Source organism: Leptonychotes weddellii, chromosome 8 (genome assembly GCF_054177405.1).
Source record: "Leptonychotes weddellii isolate Sample4059 chromosome 8, ASM5417740v2, whole genome shotgun sequence".
Lineage (NCBI taxonomy): Eukaryota > Metazoa > Chordata > Mammalia > Carnivora > Phocidae > Leptonychotes > Leptonychotes weddellii.
The window spans coordinates 25,250,499-25,272,008 of record NC_138376.1 but is presented as its reverse complement, the minus strand read 5'-3'; the positions used below and the strand labels follow the sequence as shown (position 1 = coordinate 25,272,008).

General features: G+C 57.6%; 1 protein-coding gene across 3 annotated transcripts in view; it reads right to left on the bottom strand.

Moving 5' to 3' along the window:
- PACSIN1 (protein kinase C and casein kinase substrate in neurons 1) overlaps positions 1-21,510 on the bottom strand; it is a 55,175-nt gene that overhangs the window by 2,909 nt on the left and 30,756 nt on the right. For 2 of the 3 annotated variants that reach the window (XM_006737055.3, XM_081828024.1), the window contains 8 exons: positions 5,567-5,698; positions 4,546-4,702; positions 3,112-3,347; positions 2,643-2,798; positions 2,338-2,513; positions 1,821-1,941; positions 1,594-1,721; positions 779-966 (listed from right to left, as the gene is read on the bottom strand). In XM_006737055.3, the coding sequence (XP_006737118.1) occupies positions 779-966; positions 1,594-1,721; positions 1,821-1,941; positions 2,338-2,513; positions 2,643-2,798; positions 3,112-3,347; positions 4,546-4,702; positions 5,567-5,629 (1,225 nt within the window). In that variant the 5' untranslated portion in view covers positions 5,630-5,698. Of the gene's footprint in view, positions 1-778; positions 967-1,593; positions 1,722-1,820; positions 1,942-2,337; positions 2,514-2,642; positions 2,799-3,111; positions 3,348-4,545; positions 4,703-5,566; positions 5,699-16,238; positions 16,450-21,510 lie in introns of those variants that run through there. The other variant, XM_081828022.1, reaches the window with a different exon arrangement.

Here is a 21,510-nt window from a genome sequence, read left to right as displayed (position 1 = left end):
TCGACAGGGGCTCAGAGAGAGCCACCCCCACCCCACAATGCTAGGTAAGCTCTCTGATACCATTATTCTGGGCCAACCCCAATCCCTCCCATGACTGCTCCAGTGCTGCTCGGGAGACCAGCCCCAGGTACACCCCGACTCCCCCACGGGCTGCCTCACGCCAAACACCTTGGAGATTATGCTAAGTGAAATAAGCAGAGAAAGTCAATTATTGTATGGTTTCACTTATATGCGGAACATAAGGAACAGCATGGAGAACATTAGGAGAGGGAAGGGAAAAATGAAGGGGGTGGAAATCGGAGGGGGAGACGAACCATGAGAGACGATGGACTCTGAGAAACAAACTGAGGGTTTTAGAGGGGAGGGGGTTGGGAGGGATGGGTTAGCCCGGTGATGGGTATTAAGGAGGGCACGTACTGCATGGAGCACTGGGTGTTGTACGAAAACAATGAATCGTGGAACACTGCATCAAAAACTGGTGATGTAGTGTATGGTGACTAACATAATAAAATTAAATTAAATTAAAAAAAAAACCCACCTTATCTGGGTCTCGGCCCTGCCCCCCCCCAAGCCCAGGCCCCGCCTCTGGCTTCCTTTTTAGGGTTCAGGCCCTTCTCCTAGCAACCCCTGCCCTCAGGCCCCGCCCCCACCCTACTGTGGGGTCCCACTCCACGTTTGGCCCCGCCCACGCACCAGGCCACGCCCCCAGCCGCATTCCCAGCAAATCCCGGCATCCCTTGCCCTCAGGCCCCGCCCAGCCCAGCCCAGCCCACCATACCGGCCTTGAAGCTGAGCTCATCCTGCTCCTGGCCGTCGTAGTCATAGAGTGCCCGCACACGCACTCCTTTGGCGTCGTCCTCGAAGGGATTGGAGCCCCCGTTGGCCTCATTGCCCCCAAATGGGTTCCCGCTCTCGTCGTCCGACCACTCGGTGGCATAAGGCTGGCCCCTGTCGTAGCTGCTAACGCTGAGACGTAAGGAGAGGCCCCAGCATGAATTGCCTCTCCCCTCGTCCTTAGGGCTGCCCCCTCCTGCCAGTCAGAGCCCTGGCCCCAAATCCCACCAAGGCTGGCCCAGGAATGGGCCTTGTAAGAGGAGGTCCCAAGCCAGTGATCCTCACTGACAGCTCTTTCGACAAATGTGAAGCAGGACTATTATTAGCCTTACTACCCAGCCCTTGAGTGAGGGGATGCTGAAGTGGAACCCTGAGAACATCTGACCCCTCATCTGAGAAGGGCACCTCGTGGTTAAGCAGCGTGACCTCCTGGACATATCCTGGGTCTGAGGCTTACTAACTAGCTGTGTGACCTTGGGTAAGTCACTTAATCTCTCTGGGTTTCAGTTTCTCCATCTGCAAAATGGAACTCTATACACTTCTCAGAGTGTTGGGAGGCTTCATTACGTTAATATATGGAAAATGCTTACAACAGTGCCTGGCACATAGTAGGTGCTCTCAAAGGATGACCTGCCACTATCTTTGAGAGGAGCATGAGGTTGCTGTGATTTAGACCATTTCTTGTCTCCTGAGGTAAAACTCATCTGCCCCAGTATGTGGGCCCCTCTGGACCCAGGAAGCTCCACAGGAGGCACTCACCTGCCACGGTCCCCGGCCTGGGATGTGGTCTCCACCACTCCAGTGGCATTAGTCAGCGTCACCCCTTCTGTCTTCTTGGGCTGCTTCTCTTTCTTGGCGGTGGTGTGAGGAAGGTCTGGGTTCCACTCCTAGTGGGCACCAGGGGAGCAGTGAGGCAGGGGGGCTGCCCCCTGAGGTCTCTTCCAGCCTCTTCCGACTTCCCTTCCCCCATCCCCACACCTCCTCACCTCAAACTGGGGCCAGTTCATGGGCATGCCAGGGCCGCTGGTGCTGCGGAACCACCTGAGGTCATCCTGGGCGTCGGCCCCCCGGATGGCCTGCTCCAGCTCCCGGTACACGTGGACATAGCTGTGCACGGGGGAGATGGGGCAAGATGCACCATGGCCCCTTCTCATCCTCGCTGAGGGCCAGAGGGAGCCCATTCAGGGCACCAGGGTGCTGGCAGGCCCCCCAGCTAGGGATGAGGTGGGCTGGCCAAGGAGCAAACCCCGAGTGCGCACCCTTCCCTATCCCCGCCTTTGCCACTCCCCCAACCCTCCAGAGCAACACCCGCTATGTTTCTCTAGGGCCTAGTCTGTGTCAGCGGCACCAGGCAGTCACTGTCTCCGGAGCCTCTTCCTTCTGGGCCCCTGCTGCTCTGCCCCCCACCTCCTGTCCCGGTACCATAGGGCCCAGGGCGCCTTGCACACACTTCCACCCTCCGCTGTCCGTGTCCACGCCTGCCACGCCGCCACGCCCAGCTACCTGCTATTCTCGGCCAGGTTGAGGTGACGTTTGATGTCCAGCAGCACCTCCTTGAGGAAGACCAGCCGCTTTTCCTCGAAATGCTGGCACTGCTCGAACACCTGCTCCATGCCCTCCATGTACTGGGGTGTGGTCTTGCCCACGTCATCCAGCACCTTCTCATACTTCTCCTGTGTCTGTGGGCACCGGGGCAAAGGAAGGGTGAGACCCAGGCCTGCAGCTCCCAGCCACCTCCCACTCCAAGGGGCTCTTGGCCACCTCCCACTCCAAGGGGCTCATGGCCACGCATGCTCCTCATGCGGCACCTTCTGTACGTCCTGCTTGCACTTGTCCACTTTGTCCTGCAGCTTCTTCTGCTGCTCGGGCGTGACTGACTGCTCCGTCTTGCTATTCATCTCCCGCGTCATGGCCAGCTTCTCCTCCTTGCAGGCCAGATGGTAGGCCTTCTTTGCTGCCTCTAGCTGAGGGGCAGAGGGAGGAGGAGGGAGAGCTCCTACTTACCAGCAGGAACAGACAGGCTCCCTCGTCAAGCCCTCCCCCGCTGGGGGCTGGGCGCACACATTCGGAAGAGGCGGGAGGGATGTAGGCCCTGGCTCCAGGTATCTGGGAGCAGTGCCCACCCATCTGTGGATGTTTCTGCTGGCAAGGCAGGGCTGCTCCCCATGGGCACAACCCCAGCGGGTGATGTCCTGCCCGCCCCCTCTGATCAGACTGCCCTCCCCCAAGCTCGGCTGCCCACCCTCGCCCCATCTGCAGCAGCCACCCACAGGGCACCTCCTTCATCTTCTTGGCCCAGGGCTTCTGGGCTTTGCGGAAGCCGTCTTCAGCTTCCTTGGTCTCCTTGAAGCCGCCCATGATCTGCTTGTGATAGGCGTCCTTCTGCCAGTTCTTGACCTTCTCCAGGTCCTCGTTCAGCAGGTTGTTCTTCACTTCCTGGTGCAGTTCGCTCACCTTGTCCGCCTCCGTCATGATGGCCCCCCAGGCCCGCTCCAGGCTGCCATACTGTGGCCCTGAGGAAATGGTCATGGGGTCAGGAGGCCCTCATCACGCGCCACCCAGGGGCCTCCCTCATGCCTCCTTACGCTGAGGCTTTCCCCCTACCTGCCATGTCTGCAGAAATGCCCTCCCCTGCTTGCTTTACAGTTTTATCCATCCTTCAGGGCCCAAGCACCTCCTCCAGGAAGCCTTCTCTGACTGCTCCGTTCTCACACCCTGCAGCCTGCAGCCCTCACTGAATTTGTCGTATAGCATCTGCCTCTGTGTCCACTTCCTATCTCCCCTGTCAGCTGGTGAGCCCCGTGGGGGCAGCCTGGACCCCGCAAGCCCTCACAAGCCCAGCGCAGCACCAAGCACACAGTAGGTGCTTTAGGAATGTTGACTGAACGTAAAACTGAAGAAGCAGCTGGTGGCAGATGCCAGGAGGCCACTGGGACCAGACATTCCAGTCATTTGTTGGTCTATATATTGGGCATCAGCTCTGTTCCAGGCACTATGCTGGGGAGTACCAGGCTCAGCCCCTGCCCTCATGGGAGTTAGGGTCTCGTGGAAGAAAAAAAAAATTTAACAATTACATGGAACCCCCAACCTGAAAGTGTTCCAGATTAACGGAATCTACCGACAGGACAACTAAATGCAGGATGTGATTCTGGATCGCCTTCTGGACCAGCACAAACAATTGCTGTAATAAAATTTGCATATGGGCCATATTAAATGTCCCAAGTTTGATCGGTGAACCATGGTTATGTAAACAAATGTTCTTATTCTTGGGAGATACGTGAAGGATTTAGGGTAAAGCGGCAGGTCTCCCACTTAGATGGTTCAGAAAAACATATGCACCAAAGAAAGAGGGACTGCAGAAACAACGTGGTAAAACGTTCACTGGTGAATCTGGTTGAAGGCTGTGTAGTTCTCTCCACGATTCTTGCAACTTTTCTCTAAGTTAAAATTATTTGGAAATAAAAAGGTTGTCTGGTTTGGTTTTGTCTTTTTAATCCAACCTAAAACTGTACAAAGTCGAGTTGAACAGGGACAGGGAGACCTGGCTTGGTGTGGGAGGGTCAGAGCGTGGGTGTGGGGACGGTGCCTTCAACTGCCGGGTGGCCAGAGTGGGGGCAGGTGCATCCGGGTCGCGGGGTGCTCCCGGGGCCCCAGACTGTGGGCAGCCGGAGAGGGCCAGGGCGATGCGCCCGGGGTGGGCAATGGGGGCACCTTTCTCAATGAGCTGGCGCCAGCGCTTGGCCCAATCCGTGAGCTGCTGCGCGTACGCCTTCTCGATCTTGGCGCGCTCCTGCACGCAGTTCATCAGGTCGTTACACAGGCGGTGGCCGTCATCGATGCGCTTCACCGTCCGCTTGTAGTTCCCCACCTGGCGGCCAAGCAGCGAGCTCGACTCCCGCGGGTTCCCCGCGTCCCCCGTACCCCAACCCGCCCAGGACGCCGCGGCCTGCAGGGGGCGCCCGCCGCGTCCATCTCCCCGCCCCCCCTCCCCAGGTGAAGCCTCGCAGCCCCGCGGGAACGCATTGGGGGCTCCCCCGCTCTCACTTTTGGGGGCCTCAGCGCCCTGCATCATACCCGACGGGCTATGCACTCCCTCACCCCACCTGACACATAATTTCCTCGCTGCCACAAAGTGCAAGATTTTTATAACTTGGACCCAGACTAGAATGAAATATTCATTTTGTTCTTGTGAGCTAAATGTATTGTATTTAGAAAGTCATGTAAGTGTTGAGCTGAGCTGCAGCTTCTTGACATAATATTATGTTTTGTAGACACCTCATTAAACACTTATTAATATAGGTTTGGCAGTTTTCGCTTTGGGTTTTGGAAGCCAATCGAAACAATTATATTTCTTGGTCTCAAATAGTTTGGGAAGCTCCTGAAATGCTGGTTTCTAGGCTTGTCGCCACCTCTTTGTTGCTGTGGGGCTTCTGGAATTCAGGCCACAGGGGCGGGGGTGGGGAGCCGCTGTGAAAGGTTGTGTAAGCTGTGAAGCCGGGGTCTGAGGTGCCGCGGTCTGAGAGCAGACAGACAGGAGGAGCCTGGTCCACATCCAGAAACGCTGCAGGATCTCCCCAGGGGCAGCCGGGCCAGAGGGGCTCTGGGCTGGGCGGGCAGTCGTCTTACCTCATTTCACTGAACACCGAGGGCTTTGGAGGGACCCGAGGGGCTGGGGAGCAAGGCCTGAGGTGGTGGGGGGTGGGAGCCTGGGCCGTCACAGAAGCTGTCTCACCTCCCAGAAGCTGTCAGTGGTCTCCTCCGGAGCTAGCGAGGCCTCGTCGTAGGAGCCAGACATGGTGTAGCCGCGGGGGTGGGGGGACAGGTGGGTGTGCGGTGGCGGTCAGCAGGCGGGGCTGCTCATGCGCTGGGAGGGTAGAAGAGAGATCCCTGGAGAGGGGGGGAAGTGCCCCCACGTGCCCCATTCCAGGCCTGGGGCCCCAACGTGCTGTGGGCATGAGGGCTCCACAGGCTTGGGCCTTGCATTGGGATGGAGACTTCCTGCCGGGGGAATGGCTCCGCATTCCTGGCATAACCCCCAGAGTAAGCTCGTAGCACCCCTTGTGCACATCCCCCCATCTCTCCTCCATGAGCCCTTCACCCCACCTCCTCTCCCTCCCCTCTGCCCCAGACCATTCTCCAGCTGCAGTGTGGCAGCTCTTCTCAGAAGCCTGCCCCAACCACAAATGTTTTCGGGCTCCTGGACTCAGAGCTAGAGGAGAGGCACACAAGGACATATTTGCTTTATGGAAGCTTGCAGCCTGCCTCACAGACACACACAGCTCCTCAAAGCCAGCAATCGGGCTCATCCTTACGCATGTCCTGCACCCCCTCCCTAGGGCCTGGCACCCCGTAGGGCCCACTGGGGCTCAATGAACCCCAGCTGGCTTCTCAATCTGTCCCTCTTCGCACTGCCCCCACCCTGATCCACCCGAACCCTTGCACCAGGCCCAAAATACCCTGCTCAGCTCTCCCACGCAGCAGAGTCCCTGATCTCAACCCCTAGAACCTCCCCAGATGCCCCACCTGGAGCCTGGACCTGAGTTCCCTGGCCCAGGCTGGGCCCCTGTAAATGCCCTTTTGGCTGCTCTGGTACCCGGCCTCCAAAGCCTCCATTAGCCACTTACATGTCTCCTTAAGGGTCTCAAACATGCGGCTTCCTGGCCTATGGGTCAGACCACTGTGATCTGTATAAATATTGGAGCTGCTCTGTGTGGCCTGGATCTGTCGGCAGACATCGCGGTGGTCCAATCTAGGCCATGTGCTGCCCCAGGGCTGGGGACGCTGCCCTGCTGCCATCCCCCCCCCCCCCCCCATCCCGCCGGCAAGAATGGCTCAGTAGTCAGGAGACAGGACCCAGAGGGCCAGGGACCTGGTCTTCAAAGGGGCAGTGAGGCCAGGGCAGGAATGATCCCACGAGGAGCTGCCAGCCTCAAGACAGGGGACATCCAGGGGATGCCCCCCCGTCTCTGCAGTGCTCAGAGACTACGTAGCCCATGCCGTGAGGATACTGGGGGAGGGCTTGCCTCTGCAAAGTCCGGTCCAACCTGGGGGTCCAGGGGATGCTCAGTCCTTACAGCAGCTCACCTTCAGGCTCAGAGCAGGTGGCATCACCACAGGAGGATCCTTGGTCAAGGATATCCCTCCCTTCTCTGGCCTCAGTCTCCCTATCTGTCCAGGGGCTAGTGCCCTTTTCCCAGTAATAACCCAGGAATGCCTTCACCTTGCTCCTCCCAGGCCCTAAGTATATTGTGTTCCTTTCCACTTAGCAAAACCTCAAACTTTCCCACAAACTCATGCACAGTGGGGGTGGGTGGGAGGGAAGGTGGCTAGAATTCATCAAGGGACAAAGAAAGGGTCTGGATTTTTTTTTCTTCTGAATTTGGCACTTTTCACTTACAAAGCAGTGTTCACTTCATAAAGAGCGCTGCATGTAGATACAAGAAAGTAAAAGGCAGGGATATTTAATGAAAGACTTTCGGCCAGGTTAGGTAAGCATCTCTGGGGCCAGAGCCCTATCTAGAACCCTTGAAGTCATACCGAACTGTGCTCTTTGGGATCCAAATAATGCACAGCTGTCAGCGGGCTGGCGGTGGGGGCAGGAGGGGGTGGAGGGTAGGGGACAGGCCCTCATGAGAATGAAGGTCAAACCCACCCCAGGTAGTGGGGAAGTGACCTGATGAGCCTTGATCAGAGGGGGCAGGGGTGCGCCTTCTCTTCCCCACTACAGAGGCACGCCTCCCTCACCCCGCAATGCCAATGCCGCTCCTAGGAATTCACCTTCCAGCCAGCAGGGCGAACTGGCGCTGCCTAATTCCATTTGCTGCAGCGCTGCTTGTAAAAGCCAAAGGCTGGAAACATCCCAGCTGCCTGTCCCAGGGACTGCTTAAGTAAATTCTGGTGCAGGCAGGCAACAGAATGCTCTGGTCCTGACCGGAGCCCTCCCCAAGCCATGGAACTGAGACAAAAGGAGCAGCGTGCAGAACAGGGAGGCTGCGGACGCTTCCATTTGTATGGGGGGAAATATACAAACAGGGAACACTTCTGGAAAGCTGGTAGCGTGGTAGCCTTCAGGGAACTAGGTGGCTGGGGGATGTGATGGGAAGGAGATTTGTCACTGTCAGTCCTTTATGCCTTTTATATTTTGCCTTGTGTGCATACATTGCACAGTTTTTAAAACCCTCCGGCCGGCGTTGGAGGGAGCTGGGAGCCAGGGCCGAGAGTACGCTGGATGCCCGGAGGAAGGGGACCGTGCAAGCCCTGGCATGTCAGATAGCCGGGAATGCACCAGGGCAGAGACCAATCTCCACTCTGTCCAGACCCGGGGGGAGGGAGAGGACTTGCCGGGGCCCCTCTCTCAGTGCAGGCAAGTCATAGGTTTCCAGGCTCCCAGCTGGGGTAGCACGCGTCGCTCTAGCCTTGGGGGTCCCTGCTTGGTCACCAAACTGCTGGGTGACCTTAGGCGATTCACGTGACTGTGTCGGGCCTCGCTGTGAAATGAGGATCCTACAACCCAACGCTAGGACCGGATGAAATGGTGAGGGGCCAGGCTGGACCCACACAGAGGCAGGAGAGGATGTGGCTGGGGGGGCACGTAGGCCCCCAGCACCACCTGCCAGACACACCTCCCGCAAATCAGCCTCACACACCCACCCTGGGCACCGGGGGGAGGCTTAACTCTGGTCAAATGGCAGGTCCCTCCTGAATGGTGGTCAGGAGCCGCCACTGAAAACGCTGCTTCTCTGAGAGTCGGGAAGCCAGTGTGGCCAACATCTGTCACGCCCATGGGCGAGCCTGATGCGCTCTGAGCAGAAGCCATCAAGTGGGCACAGTGCCCATCTGACTTTTCTCCCTGGTGCTTGTAAAGCAATCGTGGCCCTGCAAGCCCTTTGTCACTGAAAATAACAGCCAGCATTTATGGAGCACAGAGTTGGTGCCAAGGACCGTCCATGTGTCTTAACTCATCAAATCCTGCCAGCACCCCTCTACGGCAGGTGCTATCACCCCCACATTACTGCAGAGAGAGCCCAGAGGCTGGGACATGACCGAAAGAGCTTGTCAGCTCTCATTATTGATTTGTCACCACTGCCACAGTGGGGGGCAGCAGTCCCGTAACGGGCGGGGCGGGGGGGGCTGCTGTCCTTGTAGAGCCAGGGAAGGAGCCAGGTCTTTTTCGCCCACAAAGATGGTGCAGCCCTCAGCATTCTGAATGGGGTGGGGGGGGGCATGGGGGGGCATGGGCTCTGCTCCAGCGCTGCCACCTCCCAGGGGGGGTCTCAGTCAAGTCCTGTCATGGGGTCTGGGTTTTCTAACTCATCTGATGGGAAAACAACCATGTGACACTCAAATGGTTAAGAGGGTATTATTGAAAAATACAGACCATTTATGGAAGTGTGAAGTTTGCATGTTGGCCATGACCTTTCCTTTGGGAGAAAGGAGCCCCAGGGTGAAAAGCGTCCCTCCTCTGGGCCCCAGGCTTCCTGCCTGCTGCCTCTAAAAGCCCCTGGAGGTCCGGGGCCTTGGGCATGTTCTGTCCGCCCTGGCTTGAAGAAGGGACAGAGGAATTAAGAGCAGGGGCCCAGAGAGGGCGGGCGAGCTGTGGACAAAGGTGGCATGTGGATTCCTGCATCCCGCATGAGTCACTAACAATCACAGGAGCCCGTTTCTCCCTGCTGCCACCCAACCCATCAGCAGATCCTGGGCTCTGCTCTCAGCCACCCTGGTCCCAGCCCCATCACTCTCCTCAGTGGCCTTTCTGCCTCCGACCTTGTGTCCCTCACCCCCGCCCCCACTCCAGTCTGTTCCCTGCTGCAACAGCCAGAGGGACACCGGTAATACCTAAGTCAGATCCCATCACTGCCCTCCTCGGAATCCTCTCGTGACTCCCCATTTCCTCCAAGTAAAAGTCTAATTCCTTCCTAGGAGGCCCTGCATCTCCTCCAGCTCCACTGACCTCCTTGCTGCTCTAACCCCAGGGCCTTTGCACTTGCTAGGAATGCCCCCCACTCCAGATTTCCATGTCTGCTCAAATGTCCTAACCTCCCCGCATTTCACTTGACACTCTTTTCCCACCCCCAGCACTCTCCTGTCTCCCTTTCTTGGCTTTATTCTTCTTCACAGCACGTGTTACCATATGCCAGGCTCCCAACATTAGAGTATTCATCATGTTTTTGTCTTCCTCTCTCACTGTAATGTCAGCTTGTTAAGGTCAGTAGTTTTTGTCTGTCTGTATTTTGTCTGCTGTATTTTCAGCATCCAGAGCAGTGCCTGGCACATAGTTAAATGCACAGGACGTTTTTGTTGAATGAATGAATGAAAGCCAAACACCTTCTGGAACATTCATTCATTAAATAGTAGAAATATCGAATTCCGTCCCTCAGAGCCAAATATAGTCACCTGCACATAGTAGATATTCAAAAAATGTTGACAATGATGGTGATACAATCAAAAGCCAGAATCTCACGCAGATCCCACCTGTCCTCTGTTCCCAGGCCTCCTGCTTCTCTGGGCATCCCCTTCCTCTCCTCTTGGCCAACACTCAGGGTCCAGTTCCAGGGTCTCTTCCTCCTTGATCCTCCATGAGCATTCAGCCCTCAGAGGGGGAGCCCTCCCACCCCAGGGAGCCACAGCACACAGACGAGGCTGTTCTATTACCCCTCTCCTCTCCCTTTATATCACCCTATACCAGCCATTTCTGAGTACCCGCTGCGTGCCACCTTTTCATACCTTCATCTCTAATCCTCGAGACAACCCACTGAGATGGGCGGTGACTTCCTTGTCTTCGCTGAGACTCAGAGAGGTTAAATGACCCGTCCAAGGCCACACAGCAGGGAGGACACAGAGTCAGATCCAGACCCGGGGCGAGTCCTTCCCCTACCCCCCACCAGGTGCCCAGTACAGAGCCAGCCCTCCATGTCACCCCAGCCCTCCTGGCTGGAGACATTCCCCCAAGGGAGCGGCTGGGCTCAAACCCGGGCAGGGCCATGGGAAGCCAGAGCTGCCTCGCCCTCACCCATGGTGGTCTTCAAGTCCCACAAACATTCCCAGCAGCAGCCCTGCTCCTCACGTTACCCCGAGATGGATGGGCTCGCCACGCCTGACTTGGGGTCACACCAGGACCCTTACCAGCCCCTGCTGGGGCTTCAGATGCAGCTGTAAGGTGCTGTCCTTCCACCCCTCCCTGTGATGCATACCCCTCCTCATTCCAGTTTCTGCTGCTTTGCTCATGCCTTCCCTCCTGCCTGGGGTGCATGCTGTCCTATCACTCACCCCTCCCCAAAATACAATAACCCCACTTCCCTTCAAGGGCCAACTCAGTCCCACCCCCTCCAAGAAGCTTTCCGTAAATATGCCAGCCCTCACCTACTTCCCCCCTACACCCTGGTGCGGTTCTTCGTCACACCTGCCCTAAACCACATCTTGCTGGTTCCCGCCAGACAAGTAGAGAAAATCCGGCTACACTAGCACAGTGGTTGACAGCACTGCCTGGGAGGCCAGACAGGATGACTGAGTTCAAATCCCGGCTCTGCCACTTGCTGGCTGAGTGACCTTGGTAAGTTGCTTAAACTCTCTGTACCTCAGTTTCCCCCTCGGCAAAATGTGAGGGTGAGGGTACCAGCCCACGGGGTTATTGTGAAATGATGTGCAGTGTGCAAGAGACGCCGTGTTAACTCTAAGTATTATCATCAGAGGTATTATTACCCGTGCTTCCCACAGCTGCAGACTTTTCAAAGCAGGAGACGCTCATCTCTATGGATGACTTCGCACCCCCTTCTCCTCTCTTTGGGCTAATGCCCCCAGAGACCTTTGCTAAAGACTGACTTGTGTCCCCACCAAATTCGTATGCTAATATTTTACCCCCTCCCCAGTGTGACTGTATTTGGAGACAGGGCTTTTAGGAGGTGATTAAAGGTAAATGAGGTCAGAAGGGTGGGGACTCAATCTCATAGGATAGGTGTCCTCATAAGAAGAGGAAGAGAGAGACTCTCGCCATCTCCCTCTGTGCACACACTGAGGGAAGTCCATGTGAGGACCAGCGAGAAGGCAGCCATTTGCAAGCCAGGAAGAAAGGCCTCACCAGGAACCCAAGAGGCCAGCACCTTGACCTTGGACTTCTAGCCTCTGGAACTGTGGGAAATAAATAGCCGGTGTTCACGCCACCCAGTCTATGGTGTTTTGTTCTGGCAACCTGAGCTGAGATTCCGTTCCATGACTGTTGGGCCTCCTCTGGGACCCCCAGGCCTCCAGGCCTGGCTTCCTCTTGCCTTCTCTTTGGCTGTAAAATCCAGGCCCCCCAACCTCCATCTCCTCTAAGTAAGGTCCATGGGGCAGTCCCCAAGGGGTCCTCCTTCCACAGCTGAGTCCCAAGGTAGGGAGTAAGGAAGAGGGTGGAAACACAAATGGGGAAACTGGGGGAGGCAGAGCCTGGGTCTCCATTGAGTATGGAGGGCCCCAGAGAGGCCCAGGGCCAGGGTTGGGGGGTACCAGGTAGGCTCATCCTCGCCGGAAAATGGTTAAAGCCAATGGGTAAAACCATTCCACCTCAGCCACCTTGGCTGGCCTCTCCTCCCCTCCTCCCTAGACTCTGACCTTGGCTTTTACCCTCCCTTCTTCCTCCAGCCCCAGACTCTCTCTCTCTCCTCTAGAAAATCATCCCTAAAGGCAGCCCCCACCCTGTTTCCCGCCCCCCCCGCCACCGGCTCCCAGGCCAAGTGGTTGAGGAAACACCTCATCCAGCCTGTCCATCACCAGGGAGCCCCTAGGATGGTGCATGCTCCACAGGGAATGAGACCGGCCTCCCCAGTGGAGCCTACACTCCAGGGCAGGCAGAAGGCCAGGAAGTAAATGCTTATCATCTTGCTCGCTAGGTGGTGACAACAGTTCAGGGGAAAGTCAGGCAGGGTAAGAGGGGGGTCAGGAGCAACCCTAAAGCAATGGTGGGGGAATGGTGTAGACACACCCCAGCAGGCCCCTCCTGGTGGGCCAAGCCTGAGGTGGGTCCTCCAGTGGCTCCCAGAGGCCCCCAGCAGGACTGTGGCCTAGTTGCCCACAGGAGGAACAGGCTCACTGTTTCCAGGGATCACCTCTCAAATCATATCCTTGTCTCCGGGTCAGCCTCTTGGGGAGCCCAAACCAGACACCACAGATGAGGAGGCAGGAGTGGGGGCTGGCGATACACAGGCCCCCGTCCTCTCTGCTCTGGGTGCATCTCTCTCCTTGAGATCAGTCATCCCACACATGGCTCGCCTGAGAGGGTCGGTCCTGTCCTGAGCCCTCAGCCTCCGTGGTCTCCGGGAGGGCAGGGACCAGGTCAGCCTCCTCTGTCGGGGAGGCCCCTGCGGGGTACACAACATGCTTTCCCGATGGCATCGAACTTTGGGACGAATTCGGACCCGGAGGAAGGTGCCCTGTGTCTTTAGCGGCACCAGGGATGGAATGCGTGCGGTTCACTTTCTTCTCCTTTGTAGCCAGGGAGGGGGAGGCAGGCCCCAGCTTTACTCCACGGCCCAGGTCCTTGCAGGGCAGCTCTGAGCTACGGCAGTGAGCGAGACAGAAACCCCCCCTTGCCCCCGGCCTCGCGGAGCTGACATTCTGGAGGGGCTGGACAGACAAGAAACCAGATGAATAAGGAAATGATCAGGTGTGTCAGATGGTGGCGAGTGCGGTGGAGAACAAGGCAGGGAAGGGGACAGGGAGCGATGGTGGCAGCTAGCAGTCATGCTATTTTACACGGGGCAGTCAGAGAAGGCCATTGTCAGGAAGTGACATTTGCGGGAAGACCTGTAGGAGGTGAAGGCGGGAGCCATGCAGGAGTCTGGGGGAAGAGCACCAGGCAGAGGGAGCAGCCAAGGCAGGGGCCCTGAGTCGCAAGTGTGGCCACCGTGGTTGAGGAGTAAGGGGGCCGTGTGGCTGGAGCAGAGGGAGTGAGGGGGAGAGGGAAGGGATGAGGTCAGGAAGGTTGGGGGGAGGGGAGGCTGAGGCAGGAGGCCGATTCCATGGGGCCTTGTGGGTCAGAGTGAGACCTCTGACTTCTTCCCCCAGAGTGAGCTGGGAGCCCCTGCGGGGTTTGAGAAGAGGCGGGATGTGACTAGGCTTTGGTTTTAAAGGATCCCTGGCTGCTGGCGGTGGTGGGGAGCAGAGGAGAGCAGGAGGCTGGCTGGCAGGCGGCCACAGTCCTCCGGGTGAGAGGGCAGGGCCCCAGCGAGGCGCTTGTGCTGGAGCAGCGAGAAGTGGCTGGGGTCTGGAAATGGCTCTGACACGGGAGCCAGCGGGATCTGCTCGTGGCTTGGGTGAGAGCGTGGGACCAGGAAGGAGTAGCGGACGGCTCTGGGGTTCGGGCCTGAGCAGCCAGCAGGGGGAGTGCTATGTCCTGAGAGGGGGAACAGAGCAGGACCCGGGTTTTCGAGCCCTGAGATGCCCATAAGGAGCCAGGTGGAGAGGCCTCCTGGCTCTCCCCCAGAGCTCCTGCACAGGGGGCCGGTGAGGAGGGGCCAGCCTCGGGCCAAACTGTTCCTCCAGCCTGTCCCAGGGCCCCAGCCCCGGGCTAAACCCCAGGCCTCTGAGTGCCCCTGGGGCCTCCTTTCAACCCCCTTCTGACACGGGGAAGACTGATGTGGGGAAGCTGGGTCTCAAACTGGCTTCTACTGTGGGCCCACTGGATGCAATGGGGTAGAGTTGGGGAATGTGCCCCAGGAGGCCATCCTGGTGGGCTCTCTGCCCCAGGGTCTGGGAGCAAGAGAGAGACACAGAACAAGCACAGGCCCTAGAGACATGCGGGGCAGAAAACAAGGAAGAGGGGGAAAGTGGCCTAGAGAAGGCGGGTGAGCAGCAGGGGAGACGGGGCCAGGCCTGGAGGGTCTGGGGAGGGGGAAGGGGCAGGTTCTTCCAGCTCTCGCCAAGAGAACTTCCCCTCCGGGCCTCACCAGCCCCCTGTTCCGGCCAGATGGAGGCAGGCCAGATGCCCATTCCAGGCCCTGGTGGGGAGGGGGGTCTCTAGCTCCCCCCGAAGGAGAGAGATGAGCAAAGAGGGTGGCGGGGTTCAGAAGAGCAGGGGGGCAGACAGTGACAGTGTATACGGGTTCCTTGGCCACCACCAGCTCCTAGGCAGATCGACATCCCCCACCTTGTCTGGCCTTCTCACCCCAGGCCCTGAACCCCGAAGCGGAAGCGCACCCCACCCCCCCCACCCCCCCCGCCGCCCGTGCCTAGCATTCAGCAGGTGCAACTAATGTTTGCAGAAAGGAACGAGCTCCTTGGAGAGGCTTCCCCCACCCCATCACAGGCCCAAGGATCCCTCCCTGGCCCCCGCGCCAGGTACTCTGACCCCCATGTGCTCAGGGAAACGGGAAGCCCCCTAATGTGGTGCCAGGGCCCAGCAAAGGACCCAGCCAGGCTCGCAGGAAATACAGGATAGAGAAGACCAGTGGGAGAAGGAGGCAGACCCTAGGATGCTGGGGTGCCCGCAGCACACCCAGGGTTGCGCGCGCCAATTCCCTGCCCTTCTCAGGCTAGGATCTCCCCCCACCCCAACACACACACGCCAGCCGAGCCCCTTCTGCTCTGTCCCAGGGCGGACATGGACCAGGGGCAACTCACCCATGCACTACTGCACGACCTCTCCTGTCCCTTCAGGGCCCAGAGCGAAGCAGTGCGGCCCAGGTCGTCCCCAGGCCCCAGCCCCACCCCCTCCTCCGCAGTGCCTGAGCTCCCCAGCAGCAGCCCAACCTGTCCCCAGGAGCAATGCAGCAGAGGGACAGCGACGGGGGAGGGAGGGCCACACGCACCCCCACCCGATCCCCCAACATGGAGACCCTGGGCTTGCTGGGGAAAGGACAGGGGTCCCTTGGGCCATCTGGGGCTTTACCAGGAAGGAAAGATGCCTCTTGCCTGATAAGGGGGTCTAAGCCCAATGCCCCAGATCATCTGGGGCCAGCACGAGGCAGCTGGTGTGGAGGGTGGGACATGAGTCCGCTGCTCCAATGGCCAGGGCCTAGCAGTGCCGAGTGGGGGGCAGGGGGCATCCTCACTTCTCACTCTAGCCTCAGCCTGGGGAAGGGTAGCACCGTGGGTCCCTGGAAGCTCCAGCCCCCCTCGGCCCACTTCCCCCCAGGGAGGGGAGCATGTCTACAGTCGGGACTTGCGGCCGTGGTGGAGAGGGGGACAACAGAGGTGCAGAGGAGGGAGGCAACGGCGGGGACGGTCCTCCTGTTGAGGAGGATGCAGGTTCTGGAGAGGGCCTCCCAGGATGCAGGCTGCTCCCCACCCAGGCCAACTGACCCCGGCCCCTCCAGCCTGCATGCTTCCTACCGGGTGCTGCTGGGAGGAAGGCAGGGGGCAGCTCGGGGGCAGGGGCCCCCCCCCCCACTCTCCACGCCGCCGCTTCCAGCTGTCCCCATCGGGATGCCTACCTGGGCCTGTGTGGGCACCAAGCCTGGGGCAGGTAGGAGCTCACTGCCCCCGCTGGGCCAGGCCAGGGCCGGAGGGGCTGGCTGTCCTCCTCCTCCTCCGTGGTGGCGGGCAGGGAGGGGGCCTGGTGCCTGGGCTGGGGGCTCGGTCCTCTCGGGTTCCCTCCACCGCTGGCTCGGCTCAGGAAGGCAGCAGCGCCAGAACTGCAGAAGCCAGCTCCCCGCCCCCCACCCCTGCCTCCTCCCCTCCCTCCTCCCGACCCGCCTCCTCCTCCAGCCACCCACCGCCTTCTGCTCATTTCTATGGCAACCGGGCAATGCCGCACAGCCAGCCTCCCTCCCCTATGCCAGGGGACGCGCGCCTGCTACGTGTGGAGGACATCACCCCGGGCGGGGTGCGCACCCTTCACCTTCGCCGAGATGCTGGTGAACAGACGGGCTCACGCGGCCACCCCTGGCTGTGGGGGACCCCGCTCCAGCCCCTCTCCTCTCTCCCCCCAAGACCCTCCCCTCCCAACCTCCCCTCAAGACCTTGTGAGCAGCAAGGCACCGTCCCCTGCACTTGCCACAGGTGCTTACACCTCACTGCCCGCTGCTCTGTAAGCATGTGTTTGCTTCATCACTTATACTCCCTCGGTCATTCCTCACAATTTTGAGTGTGTTCTGGGTCAGGCGGAGCATGGGATGCTCCCCTACAGTCTCATCCCCTGAGAATCCGTGCCCGTTTTACAGATTGGAAACTGAGGCCCACCGCAGTAAAACAACTTGGCGGAGTGTCCGAGGCTCCTGGGCTGGTTACTGGCAGTGAGGCCTTGTGGTCCCAGCTCCGGCGCCGCTCCCACAGCTAGCACACAGCCCTGGACGCAAACCACTAGGCTCGCCCTGCGCACGTGTGACCTATGCGCTCCCGTGCGTGTCCATGCAGACACGCACCCCCACAACACACTTCTAATACAAACACCCGCGCCATGTATTTGCAGCCATGCATTCCCACAAGTCTGTGTATCTACCCACACACCTGTGCACAGGTCACAGACACACAGTAACACCAGCATTTACACATCTTTAAGACACATGGACACACATCCACATGGGTCCAGAACATGCAACACATAAGGCCTTTCTATACAAAATCAACAGCTGTCCACACAAGCCCCCAGCACTAGCCCCATGGGAAGGGATCAGTGACACAAGCCAGTGTCCCACCCAGGAGACTGAACTAGAATCCACTTCCAGGAAAGGATCTGTCTGCCCTGCACCTGCCCTCTAGAGACCAGACACTAATCTGCCCACCTTGTCTCAGCCCTGCTGCAGGAGGGGCCTGGGGTGGGGGTGGAGACAGGGCGTACCTTTCCCTAACTCCCTCCCTCATTCTGAAATTCCCCTACTGATCCAATCCAGACTAAATCCTACCTAGAGCCCCCTCAGCCTAGGGGGCTCACAGATATCCCCACCCACCCACCCCTCAGTTGCTGTCAGGTCCTGGGACTTGGAATTATGACAGATACAGTAAAATGGGCCCCTCCTCCTTAGAGGGAATTCCAGGTTCAGAGAACCCTGCCATCCCCCAGGAGGGGCAGTATGTGGTGGAGGCCGGGTGGGGATGTCAAGTGGGGACTGGGGCCCAGGATTCACGGTGTGCCCCACGGGACACACCGTCCCCAGCCCAACGCCACGGCAGAAGGACCCAGGCAAGGATCATGGGCCGCACCTGTGTCCCAGGGCACTTCTTAGGGGCCTCACACATCTCAGGGAAGGCAGATACAATTGGAAAGACCCAGAAGCCCACCAAAAAACTGTTAATAATAACAATAATAGCCTCTTCCATAGTTCATCCCATCTAAGACCCCCCTCAACCATGAGACCACCACCACCGATTACACCAAGGCTGTAAGCTAGGCGGCGCATCCAAATGTCAGAGAGGTCAACTGGGAGGGGGAAAATCACGTTGGGAGAGATAAAACAGGGCCTCTCGTTCATTCAGCAGATGCTTACCAGGCACCCACCAGGTAGCAGGGACTGTTCTAGGAACGGGGACACAGCCATGAGCAAAACAAAGTCCCTGCCCTCGAGAGGGCCGAGTGAGCAGATGTGCCGACCTCCTGTTCTCCTGCAGCGCCTCTGGGGGTCACAGCAGCCCTACAGGTGAGGTCACAGACTGACAAGGTGACAGAGGCTCTAGAGACTGAGCAATTTGCCCAAGGTGACACAGCCAGTAAATGCCTGGGCTAGGATTCGAACCCGCGGCTTTGCCAAGCTTTTTCCAATGCTCTACACTGGCTCCATTAAGATCTGATTAGGTGACATGGCAACAGCCACCCATTTTCTAGAAGTTTCACAGCCAAGTGTGCTTCTCATGCTTAGATCAAAGGCAGGACAGGGTCATATGCATTTAAAGTGCCAGTCAAGAAGTCGATGTGAGGGCAAGGGCGCCTGGGTGGCTCAGTCGGTTAAGCAGCTGCCTTCAGCTCAGGTCATGATCCCGGGGTCCTGGGATCGAGTCCTGCATGGGGCTCCCTGCTCAGCGGGGAGTCTGCTTCTCCCTCTGCCCCTCCCCACCGCCCCCCCCCCCCCCGCCGCTCATGCAAGCTCTCTCTCTCACAAAAGTAATTTAAAAATCTTAAAAAAAAAAAACTCAATGTGAGTAAAGACTCCCCCCTCCCCCACCAAGTGACCTCAGAAGTGACTTCTAGCCTGACCATCCTTGAGCCAGAAGCCTGACAGTTGTCCCCAGGCCTGGAGGTTCTCAGTGGAGGGTCAAGTCAAGGCCCAGGCCAAGAGGGTGGGGATGCCTGGCACCTGAGAGCCGGGGCTCCCTGGAGAGCGGGGAGACCTCAGCTGGGGGCGAGGAGGGATTGGGTTTCCAGGCTCTGTAAGCAGAGGCCCCTGCCCACCTGCCAGCCCCCCAGCCCCGGATCATCTTTCTCCTAAGGAGCCAGGTTCAACCTGGGTTTCGAAAGATAGCTGCCCCCCACCTCCACCGCTCCCTCAGCCTGATCCAGCCCCACCTGCTGCCTGGCAGACCCCTGAGTTCTTCCTTCCCATGAGAAGCTGACCCCCCTGTCGCCCCCTCTCTGCCTGCAGAGCATCCACCTCCACGCTGTCCCACTGTCAGCCTGATCCAGTCTCATCTGCTATTGGGAGGGCCCCCAAGCCACCAGTGGGCAGCCCTGTACTCTCCCACCTGCAGGTCTCAGACAGGCTCGGGGACACCCCTACACCACACACACACACACACACACACACACACACACACACACCACGCCTGACCTCAGCCCTATCCCTGGACCTTAACCATATGCAGTCCCACAGGCAGGAGCAATCAACATATGAGGAGGGGGCCTCATGCCACCCAGGAGAAGCCAAACCCTTCTGTCACTGTCTCCCCGTCCAAACCAGAAAACATTCATTGCCCGCCCCCCTTCCCAGCCCAGCACAGCTATCCCACAGTTCCCGAGTGCCAGGGCAAATGCAATCAGGGCTCATTAGCTGCTGCTTTGCATCTCATTTGCAAAATGTTCCCACTACTGTCAAAATGCCAGAATCCTCCCAAAACCGCTGCCCATGACAGGCAGGGCTGGCCAGCTCTGGAGAAATAAAATGGATAAAATTCCACTGAGAGTCTGCATAGGGGGCTAAACATGGAGGGACAGGGAAGAGCAGAAGGAGAAAACAGAGGCAACTTCCAGTTTCAGACCCAGAGAGGCACCCAGAGGAAGAGCAGTAGATACTTAACAAGCACCTGCAAAGTCCAGGTGCCATGCACAGTGCTTTATGCACTTTATCCACTTGCTTTTCATAATGAACCATCTTACAGATGTGGAAACTGAGTCTCAGAGCTGTTAAGGCCTCGCTACTCAACGTGTGCATCTCAGGACCAGCAGCTGGGGCATCACCTGGGAACTGGGAGGAAATGCAGAATCTCAGGTCCCACCCCAGACCCTGAATCAGAGTCCACATTGCCACAAGAACCCAGGAGACTAGAGCGGGAGAAGTACTCATTAAGGGACCTGCCCTCTGATACGCAGCCAGGAGAGGAAACTGGGGCCTGAACCAGTTAATCCCAAATTAACAAATATTTCCTGAGCACCTACTATGTGCAGCACTGCGCTAGGGGAGGGACCCAGGAGACAACCAGACACATGATATCCGTAACCTCGTGGACAGTACACGAATATTCTCCCAAAGCAGGAGACACCCAACAAATATATAATAGCAGTTCAAGTGGTGAGAGGTGCTATCAAGAAAAATAATGGGGGGCAAAGAGAGAGGATGAATGGGGGGACATGTTAGAATCTCTCTTAGACGAGATGACATTTGAACAGAAATTTAAATAAAGTGGGAAAGGGAGGTATGTCGTGATTTGCAGAAACAGTGTTTTCCAGTGGAGGGAAGAGCAAGGGCAAAAGTCCTGAAGCAGGAGTAAGCCAGGCACACTAAAGACTCCCCAAAACTGAATGGATGTCTGGATGGATGGACAGGTGGGTAGACAAAGGGATGGCAGGTAGAGAGAAGTAGTAAGTAAGGTAGGAATAAAGAAGAGGCAGGCAGGGGCTAGATCCTGCAGGGCCTTGTAGGTCATAGGGAGGATTCTACTATCTTGTTCTAAGTATGAAGAGAAGCCATTGATATTTTTTTAACATTTTACTTTTAAGTAATCTCTACACTCAATGTAGGGCTCAAACCCAGAACCCCAAGGCCAAGAGTCACACATTCCACCAAATGAGCCAGCCAGGTGCCCCGAAGCCTTTGCTATTTTTGGGGGGGGGGGCAGTGGGAAGAGATCCAACTTATGTTTTCAAAAGATTGCCGTGGCTTTTACGTGGAAAAGTGAGTAGATGGAAGCAAGGTCTGAAGAAGCAAACCAGTTAAGAGGCTTTTGAAATATTTATTCCCAACAGAAAGGAGTGCTGTGGCCACTAAAACACACATCCAAGAACATTTGTTCATAACAGCAAATTCTCTTCAAAGCAGCTTTGTTCATAATAGCTCCAAACTGGAAGCAACCCAGATGCCATCTACAAAAGGACTGATCAGCAAATTGTGTGGTTTACTGCATACAGTAGAGATAGGTAGTTTGCTTTTTCAGGGCTATATAGGATTCCACTGGGCAAATTCCACAGTGCAGTTTGTTCATACCATCAAACCTTCCTTTTTTAATGTTAAAGATTTAATTTATTTATTTGAGAGGGAGGGGCAGAGGGAGAGGGAGAAGCAGATTCCCTGATGGAGGGAGTCTGATGTGGGGCTCAATCCCAGGACCCCCGGATCATGA